Raw genomic sequence first — 22231 nt, 5'->3', positions numbered from 1 at the left:
CTATGTTGGACCACGATTTACACATTATACAAAAGAAATGTGCAGAAATGACACATTTTGTGCAAATTGGACTGGAATGATGTTGTTTTTGATTTATAATTTCCAAAATGATTTGCACAAATTACTGCAGCAGGCTTTTAAAAAAATATGCAAACCACAGTCTGTCTTGGAAGTCTACAACTGGCTAGACTCTCACTGCAACAACTCTGCACTTGTGCAAGGCTGGCAATCTAGAAACCAGGTGGCAGATTGTCATCTCCCCATAGGATGCCTCACACTTCTCTGCTTAGTTACTTCAAACTTCCATCATTTCGGCAGATTTACTTTAGAGGTGTGTGTGTGTTGGGGAAGGGTTCTTTCCCTGGTGCTGTTTTGTACAATGACAAGTTAATAGCTCACCCAGAGATCAACAAGAACATTCAGACCTACTTGGAGCCCACCTGATTTATAATCCTATGCCATCTACAGTATCTTCTAAGAAGCTTCATGTGAGTTACCTTGAAACTACCATGTGGTGAATTAGAGTGAAAGCTTGTGGATCAAAGCCTAGCGATGTCATGACTGAGTGAGAAACTGAGCTAAGATTTCTTAAGCCGAAGCCCACTATACTGGCTATCAAGTATTCTATTCCATTTTGTTCAGGACCAGATTCCACCAGTCCCAGAAGCTACGCCTACATTGTGCTTATGTAGGAGATCAGATGCACTGTCCACAGTTAATGCCTGCAAGAGACTGCAAGTTCTATTGGTCTTCGAGTTCCTCATTTCTCCAGTTCACCTCCAACTGTGTCTTCTGGGCTGGTGCAATGGCTTTGGCTAATTGATGACCAATGGATTTCCTCCCTTTCCACAAATCTATCAGTCAATCCACCCACTTGCTTGTTCTAAACTTATAAAGCAAAAGTGGGCAGGTTGCAGGCTAAAACATCTTGAGGGCCACCACTCCCATCATCCCCAGTCAACATAGCCAGGAGTGAGGGATTATGGGAGCTGTGGCCCTCCATATGTTTTGGAATGCAAGGCTACAAGAAATGTAGCCTGCTGAGCCGTTAAGTCAAAGGTGACCATCCGCCATATTGTGTAGCTTGTTACATGTTTGATCACCCATATTTTCTTTTTCGGGGGGGGGCTGGAGGTAAGAAACAAAAACAGTAAGTCCATCAAGCCCCTAATGGGCTACTTAGCTGGGCTGATGATAAGCCATAAAGGCTCTCTGAACAAGACTTTAGATGCTGCAGATATTGGGGTTTTTTTTTGTGGGGAGGTTGCATGATTAGTATGTAACAATAGCAATGGCATAAAGTAGAAGTGTCACTTTATTACAAATGGGTGCTAAGACAGTTCTGAAACCACAAAACCCTCTAAGGTTACTTTTCAATATGTTTTTAATCTTAAAAATCAGAGGACACATTATGGGGAAACCTGAACAGAGTTTCTACTCTCTCCCCATCTTAATACTTCCAGTTGGCATACATCTGAGAATTTGTGAAAAGGTTTTGGCCACAAAAGAATACACGACAAAGCCTGCTTTGTTAGATCTGACTCACTTTTAATTCTAATTTGTATTTAATCGCAGGGGAAAGAAAATGTTTCCGCTGTAGAATTCTTCCTTAAATAAGTAGCAGCAAAATGCTGTTCGCTGTGAGGAAAATGGTTTGACAAGATAAAAGCAGTTGTAGCACAGTTAGATTAGCAGTGCTGTGTTCCGGGGACTAGGCCAGAGAAGAATAAAAACAGCTTAATCATGACTACAGTGTTTGACACTTAAGCAAAAGGAATGGGGTATCTTTGAAGCTGCTATGGTAGCTTATATATACTTTCCACTGGCTGTGTTCACATATAACACTAATCCATGGTTGATGCTAACCATGCTTTGTTGCCTTCACCATGAGCTGTCTTTCTGATGAATAAACAACCCACAGCTTGCTTTCCCTGTTTCTGATTTGTTTCTTCCCTATCAATTTTTGCCAGCTTCCAGTTTCAGTGTTAGCCTGTTCTTGCTTGGTACCTCCATTTCAAAATGGACAGTTGTACAAAGAAGCCAAAGATAAGCCACAGTTCTGGTTTTAGAAATTATGACAACCATAGTTCAAACAAGCCAGACTTTGTAAGCCAACAATAAACTATAGCTTTTATTTCTGGTTTGTAGCTGGTTAACAAAACATGATTTGTTTGCAATAGTAGCTTAGGATACAATATCTGTACCAGAAATTGCCAGCTTCATATCCAGCATATGATTATCTAGAATAAGTCATGGCAAACCAAACTTATCTCCTTTTTTGATAGAGATGTTGGTCTAGTAGATCATGGAGACACCATAGCCGCATCTTGATTTCATTTAGAAAAGTCTTCCATATTGACAAGACCAGGCTGGCAATGTGGGTTGGCTGATACTGCCAGGGGATTCACAGGTAAGTGAACAACCATACCCAACACATTCTCTTTCATGGTTCTTCTTCAGCCTGCAAGGAAGGGGACTGCACAATGTTGTGTCCGAGGTGCTCCATTTTTATACATAGTTTGCACTACAGACTAAAGGGGATGCATATCAAATCTGTCAACATAGCAGTGTTGGGACTAAGAGTGGCAGTTGCTCTTGGTGTGCATTCCAGGGCACACTGCTCTGGGCTTGGAGGAGGAGGAGAAGCGGGGAGCTCAGAAGGTGGGCCAATTCCAGATGTTGAGATGAGACAAGCAGAGGTGTTTATCTCAAGGCCAGACTCCCCAGGGGCTCCATCAGCCTTTGGGAAAAACCAAAATGTATGCTGGGAGAAGGGGTGGAACAGGGGAGTTTCTCAGAGACAGACAAAGCATGAATAGCTCTCAACCCCAGGAGGGCTACCCAATTAGAGGACCGGGTTGCAAAGAGGAAGCATGCTCATTTCCAAAAGGCCCCTCCTGAAGGTGGGACCCAAACATAAGGAGAGTTCCTAGAAGTAAATGCTAGCTTAGGTTCAATGAACCACTCTGCATGCTCACTAAAATTCATTCTGAGTGATGGTGCTCCTGGAAAATTCTTTGGTCAATGAAGAACTCTTTGCTAAAAAAAAAAAAGTCTGTGGCTTTGAATGTGTGAAGGGAGGAAATCTCGCACATAACGAAAGGCGAGGGGTAATTAACTACACAGAAGACAAAAACAAGATTCAAAATTATATTGACTGGCTGATCACTACACTGGAATCATGGTTGTCCATGTGAAGTAAGCAGAGTTTGGGAGCTGTACAGTTCTACTTCATGTGCATACAGCATAACTGTGCATTTTCATGGTGTGTGCTCTTTATTGCCTAGAGGTGTGTGACATGACATTTTGAACCCTACACAGTCAGGTAGGAAATCGTGGGCATTTGACAGTTCTAATGCAGCAGAGTGCTATATTCTGTGTCACACAAGAGCTATCATGAAGCCTAACAGAACTTGATTTGGGTGAAGGATGCTAAAACAACAAAGAAGAGAGGTTTGTTCAGATGAGGTCTTTGTTGTGCAATCACACTACCTCATCTACAGATTTTTACAGAGTGCTGTAGCGTGCTATTCCCTCCCGTGTTTTCTCACTGCTGCTTCCATCTCTTTTCTTCCCACAAGAACTTATTCAGGAGAGACAGGCAACCAATTTATCAGAGATGCACACCTTTCAGTGCTGCACAGGATGTGGTGAGTAAGGGGTGTTTTCTCTTCCTCTCTCATATGAGAGCCCAGCTTGGGAGAGCTTTAAAAAGGGATTAGGCAAAGGCTAGCCATAAGCAGTCGTCCCTGGAAAACATGACCGACTCTTGCATTCGTCTCCTGCATGGGGGATTCCCATAGGCATATGGCCCTGTGGGAACAGGCTGCTGAACTAGATAAGGCCTTTAAAATGGCGCAGCACAGCTCTTCTTTTGTCTTGTGGAGCTGTCTTTTGCCTCGTAGGGCCATCCATCCATCCATCTGGAAGCACTCCAAGGAAGAAAAATAGATGTACAAACACATACGGCTATCTTAAGAATGTTATACTGGATATTCTCTAGTATCACCAAGCTTATCATTAGGGACCTATGATAAGTTTTGTTTCAGTTTGTTCTTAATCTGGATTTACTCAATATGCACTTTACAAACAGAGTTTGAACTCAAATGAAATGTACATACAACATCCCTATATTTCTGAGCTTGCAATACAGTCTGTACACCCAGAAAGTGTTTGACAGTGGCCATATATTTCAGGAATATGCAAAAAAAATGTATACCAATGTACTTTAATCTATGAGAAAAGAAGGCATCTATTTCAAAGGTGCTCACAACTGATGCACATATTTGGAAAAACACCACAAATATATGCATGAATTTTCATGCGCAAAGAAAAAAAATACAGTGTGATACAGGAAGAAAGGAATCATCTGGAAATTTGGCTTCCATGTAATTCAGCTGAATGCTATAGCACTTGGGTAAAACGATGGCCTGAGAGATTTCCCAGCTGCATCAAAATATGAATGGGACTATAAGCTAGCCAATCAGCATGGGACATTGCAACTGAAGATGTATCCTCCCAGCTGTCTTGTAATGTGAGCAGGCAAACATAACACTGTCCATTTTGCAGGTTCACTTGGAATGGCTGTTAACATTTTAACTAAGCTTCCATCTTTAACTATCTAAAATAATTCGAGTTGCCTTTTTCAGATCTAAAAAGTCAATTCTAAGAGCTGGGAAATTTCTCCTTTATTATGTTGCTAGCTATTACATTTAATTTCCACTGACTTTAATGGAGCATTAGATGCTGCTTTAATTTAGCTTCCTGCCACAAACCTGGTGGGGCAGACTTTAAATTAAATTTGATTATAATCTCAACAGAAAATTGACAAAGTGTGTAGATAATTATGGGTATAATTATAGACATAGCTTAAGATCAGCCTTCCCCAACTAGGCACCCTGATGCAAGGGAACTCTATAAAGACAGAGAGCTTTCAAAGTATTTCTTTCTCCCTGCAAGCAATGCTAGGAAAAAAAGCAGCATTGAAAAAGGGAGCATTTGTATGTCACACAAATCCACCCCAGCACAGTGGATTGGTTGTGCACCCAACAAACGACTGGGCTCAGTGTGGGCCATTCGCCCTCTCCCCTTCGGTCCCCTCTCCCCCAGGTATCTCAATGGGCTCCCCAGCAGGACTGACCGGGTTGCTCCCACACTGCAATTACAAGACATTTTTCACTCACTGAAGATTTCTCTTCCCACTTTTACTTTTTCCTTTCCAGAGACTGACTGGGAGTTTTGGGGGCAGCTTGCACTGGTAGTGGCCCATACATATACATTCTGGGGAGAAATGGGACAAATGAATTATACTTCTCCAGCAACTGGTCACAGTCAGACTATAACTCTCACCATCCTCATCCAGCATGGTCAAGAACTGTTCTTTAGCATGTGGAGGGCATCAGACTGGAAAATGCTGCTCTCGGGTATTTATTATGATCTTTCACTCCTCATTATCCCCCAAGCTTTCTTCATCTGTGCAGTATACGGGGGCGGCATGGCGGGGGGCGTCACTGTATTACTTCTACTGTAATAGCCATGCAGGATCAGACCAAAGGTCCATCTAGTCCAGCTCTCTGTATGCGTGAAGGCAAACCAGCTGCCCACCAAGATTCCTCAAGCAGGATGGGTGCAAGGCCTCTTCCTGCTTAAGCTCCTCAGCCATTGCTGTATGCAGGCAGGCCACCTCTGGTGAAGGGGGTGGCACACAGCCAGCAAGGCTAGTAGCCACTGATAGCCTCCTCCCTCATGAAGATGTCCAATCCTTTTTTAAAACCATCTGGGTTGGGAGCCATCGATACTTCTCATGGCTGCAAATTCCATAATTTATACATGGTGTGAAGAAATCTGTACCAAACCTTCTACTAGTCAGCTTCATGGGATGACCCTGGGTTCAAAAGTTATGGGAGAAAGAGAAAAATGTCTCCCTCTCCACACCATGCATTATTTTAAACACCTCTGCCATGTCTCCCCTTACTCATCTTTTTTCTACGTTAAACAGACCCAGTAGTTGTAGCTGCTCCTCATAGGGAAATGGCTCCAGCCCCCTAATGCTTTTTGTTGCCCTTGTCTGCACTTGGTTCAAATCAAGAATGTCCTTTTTCAGGTATGGTGACCAGAACTGAGCACAATATTCTAAGTGCAGTTGTACAGAAGATCTGTACAAGGAGAGTAAGATTTTGGCAGTTCTATTTTCTATTCTGTTCCTAATTATGCCTAGCGTGGAATTTGACTTTTTCACAGCAGCTGAGCACTGGGCTGACATTTTCATCAGGCAGTCCGCCACGACCCCAAGATCCCTTTCTTGCTCCATCACTGCTAGCTTAGATCCCATCAGCTCATACTTGGATCTGAGATTTGTTGCCCCAACATGAATCACTTCACACTTGCTTACAGTGAACTGCACCTGCCATTTTGATGCCCACTCTCTCAGCTCAGAGAGATTCCTTTGGAGTGCCTCCTAAATAGTTTAGTGTCATCGTCAGGATCTGGGCAGCTTCAGGGCTCCTCCAGCTGGCCAAGCACCAGAAGGACAGCTGTGGTAGATGCAGGATTATTCCCAGGCTCTACCACAGCTGCCAGGACTTCCTGAGCACCACCTGGGAGCCCTGAGGGAAGAGTTATTTAAGAACAGGCTCTTCCCTCCAGAATCTGCCTTAGCAATAGCAGTCTCCAGTTTCTGAAGCTCTTCTCTGTGGGCTGGAACGTGCCTACTCCTGGGCCCTCTTAATGTTCCTGCTCCAAAGTCCCCATTCTTTTGGGCTGTCTTCATGGCTCCTGACCTCCAACTCATGTTTGACCATGCTCTTGTTTACTGGACTGCACTATGACTGACCCTGGTTTTTGATCCTGAACTGTTTGATACTGTAACTTGGAGTTGTGATTTGGAGTTGTGATTTGGAGTGGTGACTGGACTCTGGCCTTGTACAGTAGCACCTTGGCTCATGAATGCCTCAGTTTATGACCAAATCAGGTTGTGGACAGAAATTTTGGCAAAATTTTGCCTCAGGCCGCAAACTCTGCATTGGGTGACGATCACGATCGCGCCCATCTTCCCTGCAAGAGTACGAGAGCAATCGCGCCCATCATTCCTGCACGATTGTGCTGGGTGGGGGGGGATGGCCGCGGTCGTCCCAGTCTTCCCTGCACAAGCATGATCGTGGCCATCTCCCCCAACACCCCCCCCCCAGCACAATCACTATTGCATGATTATTGTTTGGACTCTCTCTCCAAACAATAACCTTCCCCCCCACCACCAGGTTAGTGTTCTCTACTGTACTGTACTTTGTTACTTTGTTGATCTTTGTCACTTTGTTTCAAATTTTTGTGATTTAAAAAATGGTTACAGAATGATTAACCTTATTTACATTGAACCTTATGGGGAAATTTGACTTGGGTCACAACCAAGTCCTGAAACGGATTAAGTTCATGAGCCAAGGTACCACTGTACTGCCTTGCCTTGTTGCCTGGGTCCTGGAGCTCATGCCCCAGACCATTACAGTCATCAGCAAACTTGGCCACTTCACTACTTACTCCTAATTCTGATCATTAATGAACAGGTTGAAAAGCATCGGTTCTAATACAGAACCTGTATAATTCCCTTGGTGACATCTCTCCACTGGGAGAAACTGCCATTTATTCCCACTCTCTGTTCTTTGTTCTTTAGTGATCTATTAGAAGACCCACTCTTTTTATCCCATGACTGCTTAGGAGCCTTTGGTAAGGGACTTTGTCAAAAGCCTCTTGGAAGTCCAAGTAAGCAACATCTACCATATTGCCCCTGTTCCTGTGCTTACTGACACTCTCAAAGAACTCCCACAGGTTAGTGAGATAAGACTTCCCCTTGCAGAAACCATGCCGATTTTTTAAAGCAGGCTTGTCCTTCTGTGTATTAGTGATTCTATAATAATGCTTTCAAGCATTTTACCCAAAACAGATATAAATCTAACTGGCCTGTAATTTTCTGGATCTCCAAAGATCCCTTTAAAAACATTGGTATTATATTGGTCATTGTCCAATCCCCGATACAAGGCCCTAAATATTTTGATAGAAGGTCAGCAATTTCATGTTTGATTTCTTTGAGAATTTTAGGATGAATACCATATGAACCAGGTAATTTGCTGACTTTGAGTTTATCAATAAGGTTGAGAATTTCTGTTCCTGTTTGAGTTTCCCTTTTAAGTCTTGAAACCAGTTGAAAATAGAAAGGCCATTCTATCTTTTTGCCATCATCTTTTAGTTTCTGCCAAGACTTAACTCCTCCCACAAGAAACCCAACAGAGTTTGAAAAGTTGATTTTGCAGCAAAAAGATCACTTATTGGGATGAATTTACAAGTAATTACTGCAATATGATACTGAAACTGAACAAGTTAAAATATTTATGAGAAGATGGGATGCCGAACTTTGAGGAAGAAATAGATTTCCATCAGTGGAAAAGCTTATGGACAAAAGATAAAATTTACACCTAGTCAAGCATTACGAGAAAATTGATATGTGTCCTTTCATTAGTGTATCACTCCAAAAGATATTGAGAAAATACACAAAAATGATGATGGAAAGTGCTGGAAATGCAATCAAGTGGATGGGACTTTTTATCGTATATGGTGGAGGTACAGTAAGGCCAAAAACTCAGAAATATGTGCTGAAATGCAGAGAATTTGGAAAATTAACTTTCCTATGAATGCTAAGAATATGCTATTGAATATTGTTCCAGAAACTCTTCCAAGAAATATAGAAAAATTATTTAAATATATGATAACAACAACTAGAGTTATAACTGCAACAAAATAAAAAGCAAAAAATGCCTAACTAGTGAAGATTGGGAAAATAAATTATCCATATTAAAGCTTCTTCTGTAATAACCATGTATTGTTGAGTCAAAATTGTAGTTGTTAAATTGATAGAAGTAATAATAATTATTGACTTTTTGTGTAATTTCTTGCACTTTAGTGCTATAATGCAATTTTTGTGTAAGGTCCCTTAGTATCCTTTTCTTTCTTTTTCTTTGCTTTTTTCCTTTTATCTATTAAAAATAATTTTAAAAATAAGGTTGAGAATTTCATCTTTATCACTTTTTAAAAAGTGGGAGCAACAATCTTTGCCAATCAACTGGAAATCAACCAGAGACGTAGAAGAAGATTCAGATACTCTCCATGATGTTGTGTACATAGGAGTCCCCAGTGGTCTCACAGCTAAACAGTGACCAGATCAGAAATTCTTGGCAGTGGCAAGGGGCATTCAAACCATGCCCAGGGCCCTAACCAAGACCTACCACCCCAACCTCTGAAAGAAGGTGTCAGTAAAGCATCCCGAGCATGCTGCACAGATGGTGCGCCTGCCCCTGCCCTGCAACGAGTCAAATGCAACCCACCAACCACTGTGGCCACCTGACAGGTGCTCATTTGCCTCCTTCTCAAAAGTGGTGGATGGCCAGGATCTCAGCAATCACCCTCTCTGTAGCTGCAAGGATGGAAGGAAAGGTCCTCAGGTTGCCTGGGCACTGCGTTAACCAAACCATCAGAACCATCCTATGTGTGATGATACAATGCGCTAAACTAATTGGGAAGAAAAATCAGTTGATGCTCATAACCTCATGAATAGAGATTATCTGATTTACTTACGGCCAGGTATGTTGCTGCATATACACTCAGAGCTGCTTCTTTGGATGGAAATGTTTTTCTGGCTTTCATGATAAGATCCGGGTTGCCAGAGCAAGCCTCGGCACCACTTATGAACTGTGTAAACTGCTGGCATCCAAGAGCAGTGTAGTTTGGCTTGCAAAGTGCTAGGAAGTGTGGCGCAAGATTCCCAGTTACTACTTGTCCAGCATTTACAAAGATATCTGTTGCAAAAAGTCCAAATGCATAAATGCCTAGAGAAAAGGAAAGGAAAGGTTAGTCTGCTGCATTGTTGACTCAACGTTATACCCAAGAGCAATGTCAATTTCTCCATGCATGACCTATAAAGCATATTTTCCCAGTCAAGTAAGCATTAATAAAACCAATATAGAGTCTTGGAATTCCCAGAAGTGCTGAATAATTGCACAGTCCCAGCTAGCATAGTGATCAGAGAACAACATACTGTTTTCTCAGAAAGTCTGCTTCACATAAATTCTGCTTTCTTTCTGCTTGGAGAGGTGACACATGCCATGTAGTAGGATTAGAAAAATATGACTGTTGGTTCCCAGACTTTTTGGATTATATCTGGGTAGGCTTTTGCTTCCCAAGAGAAAGTTTCAAGAAATATTGAAGGGCAGAACCTTCAAACCAGCCAATTTGCTTTCTGGTGATAGGCCTATGAGGCTGCTTTTTTGCAAAAAACTGGGGTCAGGGACAAAAGTCCACCACTGCAAAAGATCTTTTTGGAAAGATGGTGCCTGTGAGAGAGAGAGAGAGAGAGAGAGAGTGTGCGTGTGTGTGTGTGTGTGTGTGTAAGAGAGAGATAGAGAGAGAGTGTGTTTACGAGAGAGAGAGGTGGAAGCAATCCCAAGCCCACATTTGTTAGTAAATGCATCCTGTCAAAATCAATGAGACTCTGAACAGAGATGCTAGTGATGCTCTCCAAAGAGGGGCCAAAACCAACATTTGAAGACCCAGTTAAATTCTGAGCAGACAATGGATCCCTAAATAATAATGTGATGAGTAGAATGCAAGGGTTCACAAGTGGGGTAGCGGGGTGGGGATGGTTCTTCTTTCTCCTCCTATGCTGTTGCTCCTGCTGGCAAGGTAGGGTAAGGGAAAGTATGTTTGGGGATGGCTGATGAGGACCAGCAGCACAAGCAAGAGGAGTAACATCCTCTGCTTCTTCAGTTTTTCCAATACTTCCCAGGGATCTTCGGGAAAAAAAAATCCAGTTTACAATCCTGACTTGTTTTGCTGTAATGTAGGATAAACCAGAAATTCTAGTTTATCATCCTAGGATAAGCCTGGAATCCTGGTTTATCATGATGCGTTAAAGTCAGCCAAGATTTTTAATCAGAACATTCAGACTTAACAGTCTTTATGAAGATGACAGCCTAGTTCTTACTGCATTAATTGTGGTGAGGATGCCAGGAATTGTAGGTATATGTATATAAACTTAGCAGGCAACAACACCTTGGAGATTCGCAAGTCCACCTAAGTTTGGCCAGCATGAAGCAACTGGTTATCTTCAGCACCATCTTCACCTAATGTTCTTCTCTTCCTCTTCCAGCCTAAGTTACTTAGCTGAAGTGCTGAATATGTCTTATTTTTAGACTCCAACTGCCATAATTGGACTCCCACAGATTACACCATCCTGCATTGCATATTCAACAAAACAGCAACACAACTTGCTATTTATCTCACAGGATTTATTATCAAAGTTGCATGTATTAGGTCCTTGGGTATTCATTGTTTGTTAAGTACAGATGTATTCTTCAGATTATTGAAAAGAAAAAGCAGATGTGCTATCATCTACAAATTCTTCTGAGAGGAATGTGAACAAGTTCTTTAGAAATCTTTCTGGGAATACCAAGCTTCTGTTTCAATTGAAAGTCAGTGCTTCTCCTTTCAAGACATTTTGCAAAGAGTTTTAAGAACTAGCAAATGTTTTCTTAGATGCTTAAAAGCCACATGATACAGACAGTCATTTTCACTAATGCCATCTTTTTATTTGGGATTGCTGGAGCTATCTTGTATGGCATCCAATTTGCATTTTATCTTATTCTATTGCTCCCAGTGGTTCTCAGGATAATGAGAGGTGGAAAGTACTCCTATGGAAGTTATACATTTAGGGATAAAGAATGGCCCTGGCTTTGTCTTCATTCCAGAAGTAAGGAAATCAGTGTGTGGTTGCACTTGAGCCTCACAAATAATCATCTGAAAATGGGATGAACTCGAACCCACAGAGCAAACAATATTTAAATAGTTCAGTAGGGATTTAGCAATAGGACTGGATCCTGCAAGCCTAAGAATATGTTAGGATCCCTTAGGATCTCTGAGAAATGGTGGCAAGATTAGTGACAAGCCAAGAGGAGGAAGGGACTGGAGTCCAGGTACCTCTTGTGTACAAATGGGAGCAAAAGTGGACAACATATTGAATGCGTAACTTGCAGCAAAGCGTGAATTTTCTTTGACCTTACTGTAGGGTGTTCGTGGGAGGTTCCTAAACTTTATGTTTTTCTCCTTTTTATTTCTGCAAATCTGAGGTTCTGCTAAGAGTGCTTTCAAGGCCCGTCTCATCTGCACTCCTGCCGGGGCTTATCGGCTGAGTTCACTATGATGAGAGATTGCTCTTCAAGTGTATGGGATCCACAAAAACACACAATCTATTCAATTGAACAGAAAAGTCGGACAACTGAATCAAACTCTGCAATGCAGGACAATTTGGGAGTAACATGCCATATTCTTACCAAGGAATCTGACAGTCCTGCGCACCAGTGGGTTTATATAGCAACAGTCACCAGTTAATATTGTCTTTTCTTGGTTTTCAAAATCCCGAGTGGCCATCTGCAAGCAAAACACTGCTGTCTCTCCAACAATGATCTTGAAGGGAGAAAATGAAAAAGAAATGGGTACATTAGATTTTGATAAGCACAAGAAAGCCCGAAATGTCAAGACATGTATGTCTCATTGTGAAGGAGAGACACAAAATGACTCTATTTAAATAAAATGATATTCACTTGCATAACATTTTCCAGGAGAAACTTGCAAGCAAGAACAAAGTCTCACATATCCTCAAAAAGAGCGTGCATATGGTCCATAAAGAGGCCAGTATATAACCCGGTGTGGTGCTTAGTGTACTGATGTTGAAAAAATTAGACTACAATTGCCATCTGTCCCTTTATTATGTGGCTACACTTGAGAATTACTTAAAGCTTTTTTTTCAGAGTCAGTCTTGCATTAACTAGAGGTAAATACAACTATTAACGTATGGTGCAGCAGCAAGGAGATAAAATATAATATATGCCCAAAGCTGTACAGCCAAGGCCCTAAGCCATTTTAGAAAAAGGAGGAAATAAGTAATCCTGCAAGTATGTGGAGTAACAGAAATGCCAGCAACTTGCATCATGAGCAACTTTGATTTGCCAATGCTGGCAATTCTGTTCATCCTGCTGAAACTAAAATGGCACTATTCTAGCAGAAAAATGGATTGTTTAGAAATGGATTGTTGCCTGGAAGGATTTTGTTTTCTTAAAAGCAAATTTAAAATACACAACTGCTGCAAAGCATCACAAAGTATGCAGCTGTGATATTAGACTTCTCCTTGGAGGCTATTTGGGATCAAGGCACCTCAGATTTATGAACTACTGCACAAAGATCACTCAGGGAGAATGTTGTTAGAGGATCAGAGAGAGGCCCTGTCATCCACAGCTGGTTGAAGTATCTTCACACAGGCAAAGACAAGAGATACAGAAGGAGTTGACAACCCAATGGGAAAGCCTCAATAAAGCCTTCCTTTTCCCCCAGCTTGCTGAGCATCCAAAACTTTTCTGTGACTAAATAACAGCAAAACATTAGAGAAATATGCTTCTCTTACATGTGCATTCATGAGATTTAAAAGAGCATCAACAGGGAAGAGAGCTGTGGTCCAGGGGAGTGGGAACACAAGCAAAGACCAAGGCTCAATTTGGTGCACAGTTGGACAATGTTTGCTCAGTGGGTGACCCAAAGGCAATAACCCACCCACAGTTCTTGTTTGTGAATATGTGGCATGTACAAACACACACACACACACACACACATGCACCCCTCAGATATTTGCAGAACAATTTGAGAACATTGGTTAAGGAGTTTTATAGCACATCAGCATAATGGGAATAATGCAACACTGAACATGATTAAAATCGAAGAACACTGCAATAAATCTGGACACTGTGAAACAGGTTGGCTATTAAGAGAAATAAAATATGTGCTACACTATATCTAAAAAGTGAACGCGCTTTAAAAACCAATAGCCTATGGAGATTTATAAAGGAAATTACTCTTAGGACAGAAGATTGTAGGTTGCTGCATATTTTTAGTATATTATTGCAATCAAATTGTTTACATCTTGCATTTTTATCCAAGTCCATTTCTGGATGCTTGTGTTTGACCTTCTCTTTTTCATTTTTGAACTATATGTAGGTTGCAGTTTTTGTCTTTGGAGATTACTGCCATTCCCTCCTAGGATCACATCTTCCCCAATGCTCAAATTTTAATAATTTCTTAATGAGAAACATGTGTTCACTAATTGTTCTCCCAACCACATTAGCTTACCTATGAACTTACCCACTTAATTAACACAACCACAGGGAAGGTGTGAGTCTGTTTATGAAAAGTAAAGGCATGGATCATTCCAATGGAACTGGAGGTCTCCTACCCCAGAGCCATGTCATTGGTCATTTAATCTTTCTCCCAGTGACATGGAGGCCACTCATTGATAAACTGTTCCTGCACAAAACCAGGTAGGACAGAGGGCGTCCTTTTTGGACCCATGAGCACATCCAGGATTTAAGAACTGCTGTGGGCACCATAGCAAAAAACCTAATCAGTGAATCACCGCTTTGGCGTCCGCCTGTCATATCTAAGGACCTTGGGCTGTGTTTTATTCATCAAAAATCTCTGTTTGAGACTTGTTAGACACCAAAATGTCACTTTAATGAGGAGTCATCTAATGCAGCTAATTGCTGCAGTGCAATACAATAAATGCTTTTTTAAAATATATATTTTGGCAATGCCCAGCAGTTGCCGATTTGTGGGAGGAGGTTATTCCATGGATAAATGCTGTAATGTATTACATTCTATACTAGATCTATGAAATTGAGAAATTGAAGGGGAAATGGATTATCTGTACACTTTTAACAGCTAGAAGGCTGATAGTACAAAATTGGAAGGCTAAACACCCACTTCCTATAATGCAATGAATTTAGTACCTTACAATGCTTCAATATATGAATGGAGACATATAGAATGCCTTGTTGAAATACTTACACACTCACCCAATTTGATTTTTCCACATTTTGTTGCATTACAAGCTGGAATTATTACCACTTGATGTATGCAAGGTACTCAACACTGAAGGTCTATCATGGTACAAAAGTTAAGCAAACAAACAAACAAAAAACCTGGCATTTGTTGGTTGCATAAATATTTACTCCTTTGCTGTGGCATGCATGGTACAACCCAGTGCCTCTAGCATACTGTAAGTAGTGAATGGAGTCCTATTGCTACATGATCTCCAATGAAATATACCTGTTGCTGGCAAGCCCCAGAGTGGAAGAGCCTATCTAAGCAAGAAACATCATGAAGATCAAGAAGCTATCCAAACAACTCCAGGATAAAGTTTTGCAAGAGCGCCAGTCAGGGTTGGGTTCTAAAAATAACCTATACTATGAACAATCATCTGAGGAACATTGAATTTATTTTTACCAATGGAAAGAAGACGAGACGAGACAATACAGCCATCCACCAAAACCGTGACCAAGTAAGGAGGGCATAAGTCAGAGAAGCAACCAAAAGGTCAGTGGTAACTGTGAAGAATTTGGGAAGAGTTGCAAGATAGGAGAAATTGTCCATGGGACAACTACTCCCCCATTGCTCCTCAGAGTTCAGTTTTATGGAAAAGGGGTGGAGGAAAGCCATTGATGAAACAAATCTATATTGAAGCCCATTTGGAGTTTGCAGAAAGGCATGTGTGAGACACAGTAAACAAATGGAAAGAAGTGCTCTGTTCCGAGGAGACCAGAACTTAATGTTTGGCCTTGTTACAAATGCTATGTGTTGTGCAAAGCCAACAGTACGCATTGCCCTGAGAATATCACCTCACAATGAAGCATGGTGGTGGCAGCATCCCGTTGTGGGGACGTTTTTCCTTGGAAGAAACTGGGAAACTGGTCAGCATTGAAGGTTAGATGCATGGGGCCAAATCATGTTGTGCAAGATAGCTGGGACTGAGAGGAGAGCCACCTTCCAGCAGGATGATGACTGAAATACACAGCTAAAGGAACACGAGTAGTTTAAAGACACTCTAACTGTCTTAGAATGGCTTGGTCAAAGCACAGACTTCCAGATATTGAGAATCTAAGACAAAACTTGAAAACAGCTGTTGATCAAGAATCACCATCCAACCTGACAGGGCTGGAGCCATTTTGCCAGGAAGAATGGACAAACCTTGCAGAAACCAAATGTTTAAAACGCACTCAAGAAGATTCACAGCTGCAATTGCTGCCAAAAGTGTGCCTATCAGGGATGGATGTGGCAGGGGAGGGGGATACTTATGCAACCAATAAGTGCCAGTTTGCTTTGTTTACTTTAGTGCAACAACAAACATATTTTGCTTCATCTCAGTGTTGAATGTCTTGTGTACCTCAAGCGGCAGCAATGCCAGTGAAATCCATTTCAGCTCCAGATTGTTAACAAAATGTGGGACCATCAAAGGGGTGGGGATGAATAATTCTGCAGTATTCTGAAGTTCATCAAATCATAGAAGAGTTGGAAGGGGTCATGAAGGCCATCGAGTCCAACTCCCTGCTGTTGCAGGACACCATGTTATGCCATTTGAAGATGTCATCTTTAAATTGCTACTTATCTAGTTGTTTCATCCACTTTTACTGAGGCCTATGTATATTTGCTAGAGGTGAGCATGCATTTCCTACAAATTGATGTATGTGTATTACAACAAATGTGGAAAAGAGAGCCAGTGTGGTGTAGTGGTTAAGAGCATGGGACTGGGACTCAGACGACCTGGGTTCTAGTCCCCGCTCAGCCATGGAGCCAACTGGGTGACTTTGGGCCAGTCACAGACTCTCAGCCTGACTTATTTCACAGGGCTGTTGTTGTGGGGATAAGTTGAAGGAGGAGAGATGATGTAAGCTGCCTTGAGCCCTTTGTAGGAAAAAGGCAGGATATAAATCAAAAAATAAATAATAAATAAATAAAAGACTCTGCTGCCTGCACATACCATGTTGGGAACCCCTTCAACCATTGAAGGTGCCCTTGAATGTACCTAGCACGTAGGTGCAAGAAACCTGATCTGGCGTAGCACAATAGCATGGGGTAGCAGAGCTTTTAAGTTCCACATTTGGACCACAAGGCCTAATCTGAAGTGAAAAAGTAAAAAAGAAATAGAGCCGCTAGGCCTACAGCATGTAGCAGGAAAAAGTTGTTTTTTTCTGTCTAGACTGTGCTTCTTGACTAAGGATATGTCCAGCAAATTCCAACCAATGCAGATGTTTGCTAATTTGAACCAAAGAACCATGAATTCCCAATTTAGATCCAACCATGTCATGTGAAAAATATAGTAAGACTAATACTGGAAAACCCACCAGTGACTTTTCCAAATCAGAGAACTTGTGTTTACTAATTAAGCTGCACTTTCTTATTTTAGAAAGATGAGCCCACTGGCTTTCACTTGCTATCTTTAATAAAGAGGAAAAATAAAGAGGACATTATTTGCTTCTTCCAAGATGCTTCATGCAAAGGCATTCCTAATTTGCTGGTCTGGGTAAGAGGCAAAAAGGGAACCACCTGCGATGAGCACAACTGTAGGTTATAATCATCAGACTAGAGTATGGCATTCTATAACCTGATTAACTCCAACACTGGAATCTTTCCATAACATCACATCCAATCACTACAGATAATTCCAAAGCCCTCGGAAGAGGAGCAGCACAGAGGGAAGCAGATAGCCTCTCAGATGTTGTTGGCTTCAGTTTCCCATCGTATCTGTCCACTGGAAATGGTGGCTCAGAATGATGGTACCTAGGGTCCAACAAGATCTGGAGGGCCATTCATTCAGGCACAGACCCAATGCACACAGCACCCAGGCCAGGCTTACTGGGCCTTAGTGTTGTGATGTGTTGTAAGTGAAAATACCACATGGAACCCCACAAATTGAAGACTGGCGGCTGACCTGTCTTTCACAGAGGTTGGTCATCCAGTACTAATTTCCTCAGTGGTGAGCACCTGATAGACTTCAAAGAACGAAAAAGTTCTCCAATCTGGAAAGCACTAGTTTACAAGAGGAGCCAATAACATGCTTTAGTGTGGAGGGCCCTTGTTAAAGATTCCAGCCAGCCAGCCACACACTTTTGTGAAATACTCTATTTCCTCTCCCAACCCTTACTCAGCTGTCAGTCTGCATTCTAGGGCCACTGAACATGTTCAGGTCTCATTGGGTTGTTTCATAATGTTTTTCCTCCAATTTTTTCCCTAAAGCGTTTTTGTATGTCTAGAAATCTTAGGATACCTCTGCCTTCTGCACTGATAGTGCTGCTTAGGCTACCTAAGAACCCACATACTAAGAATGAGTTTGCCATTAATGGGTAGGTTAACATTGTTTTTCAGCTCATGTGTTTCGACCTCAGCTGAGTAATTCCCAAAACTAAGATTGAGGTCTTTGGCAGCATCACTGTTTTCTATGTTTGCTTTTTAAAGCTGTTTTAAAGGGCAAAGAGAGAATTAAGAGCAAGAAATGGATCAAATGAATACAAAGAACCAGAAAAAAAGGGGAAAGAAAGGAAAGGGAAAGAGGACATAATGAAGGTCAAAATGGAAGGTTGGCCCTAAATTTGAAAATATGTTTTGGCAATAACCAGTAATGGCCAGTAATTGCCCCCTTTTGGGAGGAGGTTATAATATGGATACATTTTGTATTGAAACATTCTTAATATTCAATAGTGTACATATTTTTAAATTATGTACATTTCTTGGAAGTTAATGTAAAGTTGATATAATGAATTTTCCATGTACTCATGACAATGAAAGGAATTATATTACACTACTGGAAGGACAAATATCCATCCTCTATCATGCAGTGGACCGAGGGCCTAACAACACTTTCAGCACTTGAATGGGAGGTAGATACCATCTGCAAATGGATAAATATATGGATAATTGGTCTGCCTCTGTTGAAGTTTGTGTATAACTGATTTCTCTTCTGATAAGTCTGTCTTCAGAGGTGTGCACATGTGTGTGTGTGTGTGTGTGTACACTCACATTCCATATGCGTCTATGAAACCGATACACACAAATTCCTTCATCCTGGTGCCCTCCAGATATTTTGGACAACATCCCCCAGCATTCCTGGCCATTGGCCCATGATAGCTGGCCTGATGGAAGTTATAGTTAAAATCATCTGAGGACACCATGTTGGGGAAAGTTGGTCTATAGCACTGATCTTTCCCCTCTTCATAAACTGTTTGCTTTGTTCACTATATATAGGTTATGAGGCACTACTTAGGTTTTCCTACCAATTCAAAGTGTGATGAAGCATTTAAAATGCCTCTGTTCCCTGAACTCTTCCTTGTCTTGAACAATTTGATACCTATTGTCTCGAACCATTGCTGGTTTTTCCTTTCTGAATTGAGCTTGGGCCATCCTTTGATGTGGACTGGATGCAGAAAACTAGGTTTTGGTAGTGCCTTGCTATTTGGTATACTCTGTATTCAATAACCCAGCTAGATAACACAGATAACCCAGCTTTGAATTGTACTCCAGCAGTAGCTGGTATCTTGATTTTATTACCATTTCACCCGCAGGTAAGGTCACACAATGTTTATTGTTTTATTCTGAAATCTTCTTTACTGCCCATTAGAAGCGGCCTTGCTGTTTTTATTTCTTTGCCTTATAGATTTAACTCAAAAGAGTTCCAGTTAGTTTGACTAATGCTTAGACTCCCCATCCTTCTTGTCTCAGATTTTGAAGCACCAGCTGATACATGCACTTAATGATCCACATTTCAGATATATTATTTCTCATTAGTCTTCTGATTTATTATGAAATGTACAGTAAATTTCAGTGTTCACATCAAAATATTTTGGTCAACAACAGAATGAAGCACAGCTGAAAAGTTATAAAATCTTCCTTCAGTTGTGTCAGTGTTCATGCTGATAGGGTTAGAACTAATCTGATACAAGCTTTTCAAAATTATTTAGTAATATTTTTCTACCCTACTTTGGCCAAAAACTTCTTAAGAGAGCTCAGATTCTGGAGTCCAAGATAGTCCAGAGAGAGACCCCTGAGCTCAGAAGGGGGAGTTGGAGATTCCCGCACCCTCCCATACCCGATTACAGCCAGCTGCCTCTCCAAGAATGGAACTCCAAGTGGGTGAGATGAGACAGGAGAGGCCAGGATGCCACTTAGCCAGAGCCTCCTCCACCCACTCCAAAACTCCCTTGCTAGGCGGTGTTCTGAAGGGGCTGAACAGTCTGTCTAGAGAAAAAAGTCAGTGTTGAGAGGGCAAGGAGGCAAAGCTCACCATGTTTCTGGCCTGATGGTTCAGTCTGTCTGAGTCCCAGGTGGCTAACAACCTTTTGAAGAATGCTTAAATAATAATTTTGAACAAATATTAACATTAGGGAAGGAGGGAGGGAGGGATGGAAATAGTGAAAAGTCTGTAGATGCAATTTTTACTACTACATGAACACAGTTGAACTTAGTTCTAAATAGCAGACTTGTAATGCTCTTGCAATCATCTGGTCCAGATATTATGTCAAGGAATGTGTATCTAAAGTGTTAAAAGATCATTCCTGTTGGATTTGAAGCCAATGACCTGTGTCAGATGTCTGCATCAGAGGCGAAATCATGTGTATGCTGAGTTACAGGGAATTCAACATTTGCTGGTAGTACACAGAAAGCAAAAAGAATGTACACATTCAAGGAACTCAAGGTGGCTTACATAATCCCCTTTCTCCTCTCAGTCTTACCCTCACAACAACCGAGGGTCAGTGACTGGCACAAAGTCACTCAGCAAACTTGTGTGGCTGAACAGGGATTTGAACCCAGTTCTTTCAGATCCCAGTCCAACACTCTAGCCACTACACTACGGAGGCTCTACACTACACTCAAAATATATTGGATTCCTACATACAGGAAAAATATACTGCTGTGTGATAACAAACTGAAATTTTATGTGTTGAGAATTATTCATTTTGCTGTCAAGTATACATTTAGAGGCAGTTTTTATCTTGAAACAAAAATAATACAAAGTATAAAAGCACAATCATTCCATTGTTCAAACAGACCAAGGTCTAGTCTTTCCTTCATTCTATTTCCAACAAACAAACCAAACCAAAATGCTAATGGCCTACATCTTTTCTACTCTTGATTCCACCCTTATTCAATATTTGATCCTATCTTGGAAAAACCAATAACAAAAAATGGAGTGAGTGAGAGAGAGAGAGAGAGAGAGAGAGAGAGAGAGAGAACGAACTCCAGCTGCCAAAATCTATGTAGTCTGAACAAGTTTCAGAAATGTTACTGGCAGATGATCCTGGCCACCATTGGTGGAAGGAAGCTCCTGATCACCCAACACTTCCAAGCAGAAGTCTTTCAGTGTGGACATGAGAAGAAGCACATTTCAACCATGATCCACCAATGAAAGGGACGCTCCAGCAGAGACCCTGAAGTGTCTTTTGCTTTGGTAAAGCATGGCTGAAAGCAAGTCCCCGAGGAAGGTTTCTGAAATGTCCTGGATCTAAAAATAGATCTTCCTTGGGCATTCGACATTCTCTTTTCTTCCTCCCCACCACCATATCTTGCCTAGAACTATGACTCACATCCCCTTTTCTTGCATCCAGCCCTGCAACCCTGTCTTGTCTGTGAGCTGTCCTGCCACTTCTCAGGCTGCCCTGTGGACAACTGCACTTACCCTGTCCAGCAGAAATGCTGATGATTCGAAGCACGGGAAAGAGGCTGCAATACAGAATTTAAAATCTATGGAAATGACAGGATCAAGGTGAAATATCATGTGGCTTCAGTGCTCCAACGATGCTCTTGTTAAATACCCAGGAATAGGTCTAGTATCCTTGCAATAAATTCTGAGGTCTGAAAGGGGCACCGCATCTGACAGGGTTCTGATTCAGAATTGCCTCCAATAATTGGCATGTGCAGCTGAACAGATGATACGTGCGGAACATATATAGCTCCACACAGTGGCTCTCCTTTATTTTACATTTAGTACAAAGTTTGTTTTTAGAAAGGCAATTTATCTTTATTTGAAGATCTTAGAAGTCTGTTCTAAGTACTGATCTCACATCGCTGGGAAAAAAAATTGTGTTGCATCTCAAAATTCTTTGGAGACATTTTGTACCTAGGCTATCTGTCACTGAAGGTTATTATACTTCAGTAGCAACCTGTCTGCTCCAGGAGTACTTGAGGTGATGGGAGCTGGGCTGAGGCCACCCTTTGCATGGACTGTCATGTATATACACTCATGCATACATACACAATCTTGAAATGCAACCCCATCTCAGTGTAAAGTGCACCTCTGCACCTGCCCATCAGAGAGGTGGTG

The 22231-nt window shown here is 41.5% G+C and overlaps 1 protein-coding gene across 1 annotated transcript in view; it reads right to left on the bottom strand.

Annotated features, from left to right (window-relative positions):
* Nucleotides 1-22231, bottom strand: part of PLPPR5 (phospholipid phosphatase related 5) — a 78830-nt gene that overhangs the window by 18816 nt on the left and 37783 nt on the right. The window contains exons 2-3 of the mRNA XM_044432249.1: nucleotides 12369-12501; nucleotides 9619-9869 (exon numbers count right to left, since the gene is read on the bottom strand). Coding sequence (XP_044288184.1) covers nucleotides 9619-9869; nucleotides 12369-12501 — 384 coding nt within the window. The remainder of the gene's footprint in view (nucleotides 1-9618; nucleotides 9870-12368; nucleotides 12502-22231) is intronic.

The sequence above is a fragment of the Varanus komodoensis genome, unplaced genomic scaffold (assembly GCF_004798865.1).
Source record: "Varanus komodoensis strain SLA01 unplaced genomic scaffold, ASM479886v1 scaffold24, whole genome shotgun sequence".
NCBI classification, from domain to species: Eukaryota; Metazoa; Chordata; class Lepidosauria; order Squamata; family Varanidae; genus Varanus; species Varanus komodoensis.
Note: the sequence above shows the minus strand (reverse complement) of the source record. Positions and strands in the feature narration are given on the sequence as shown.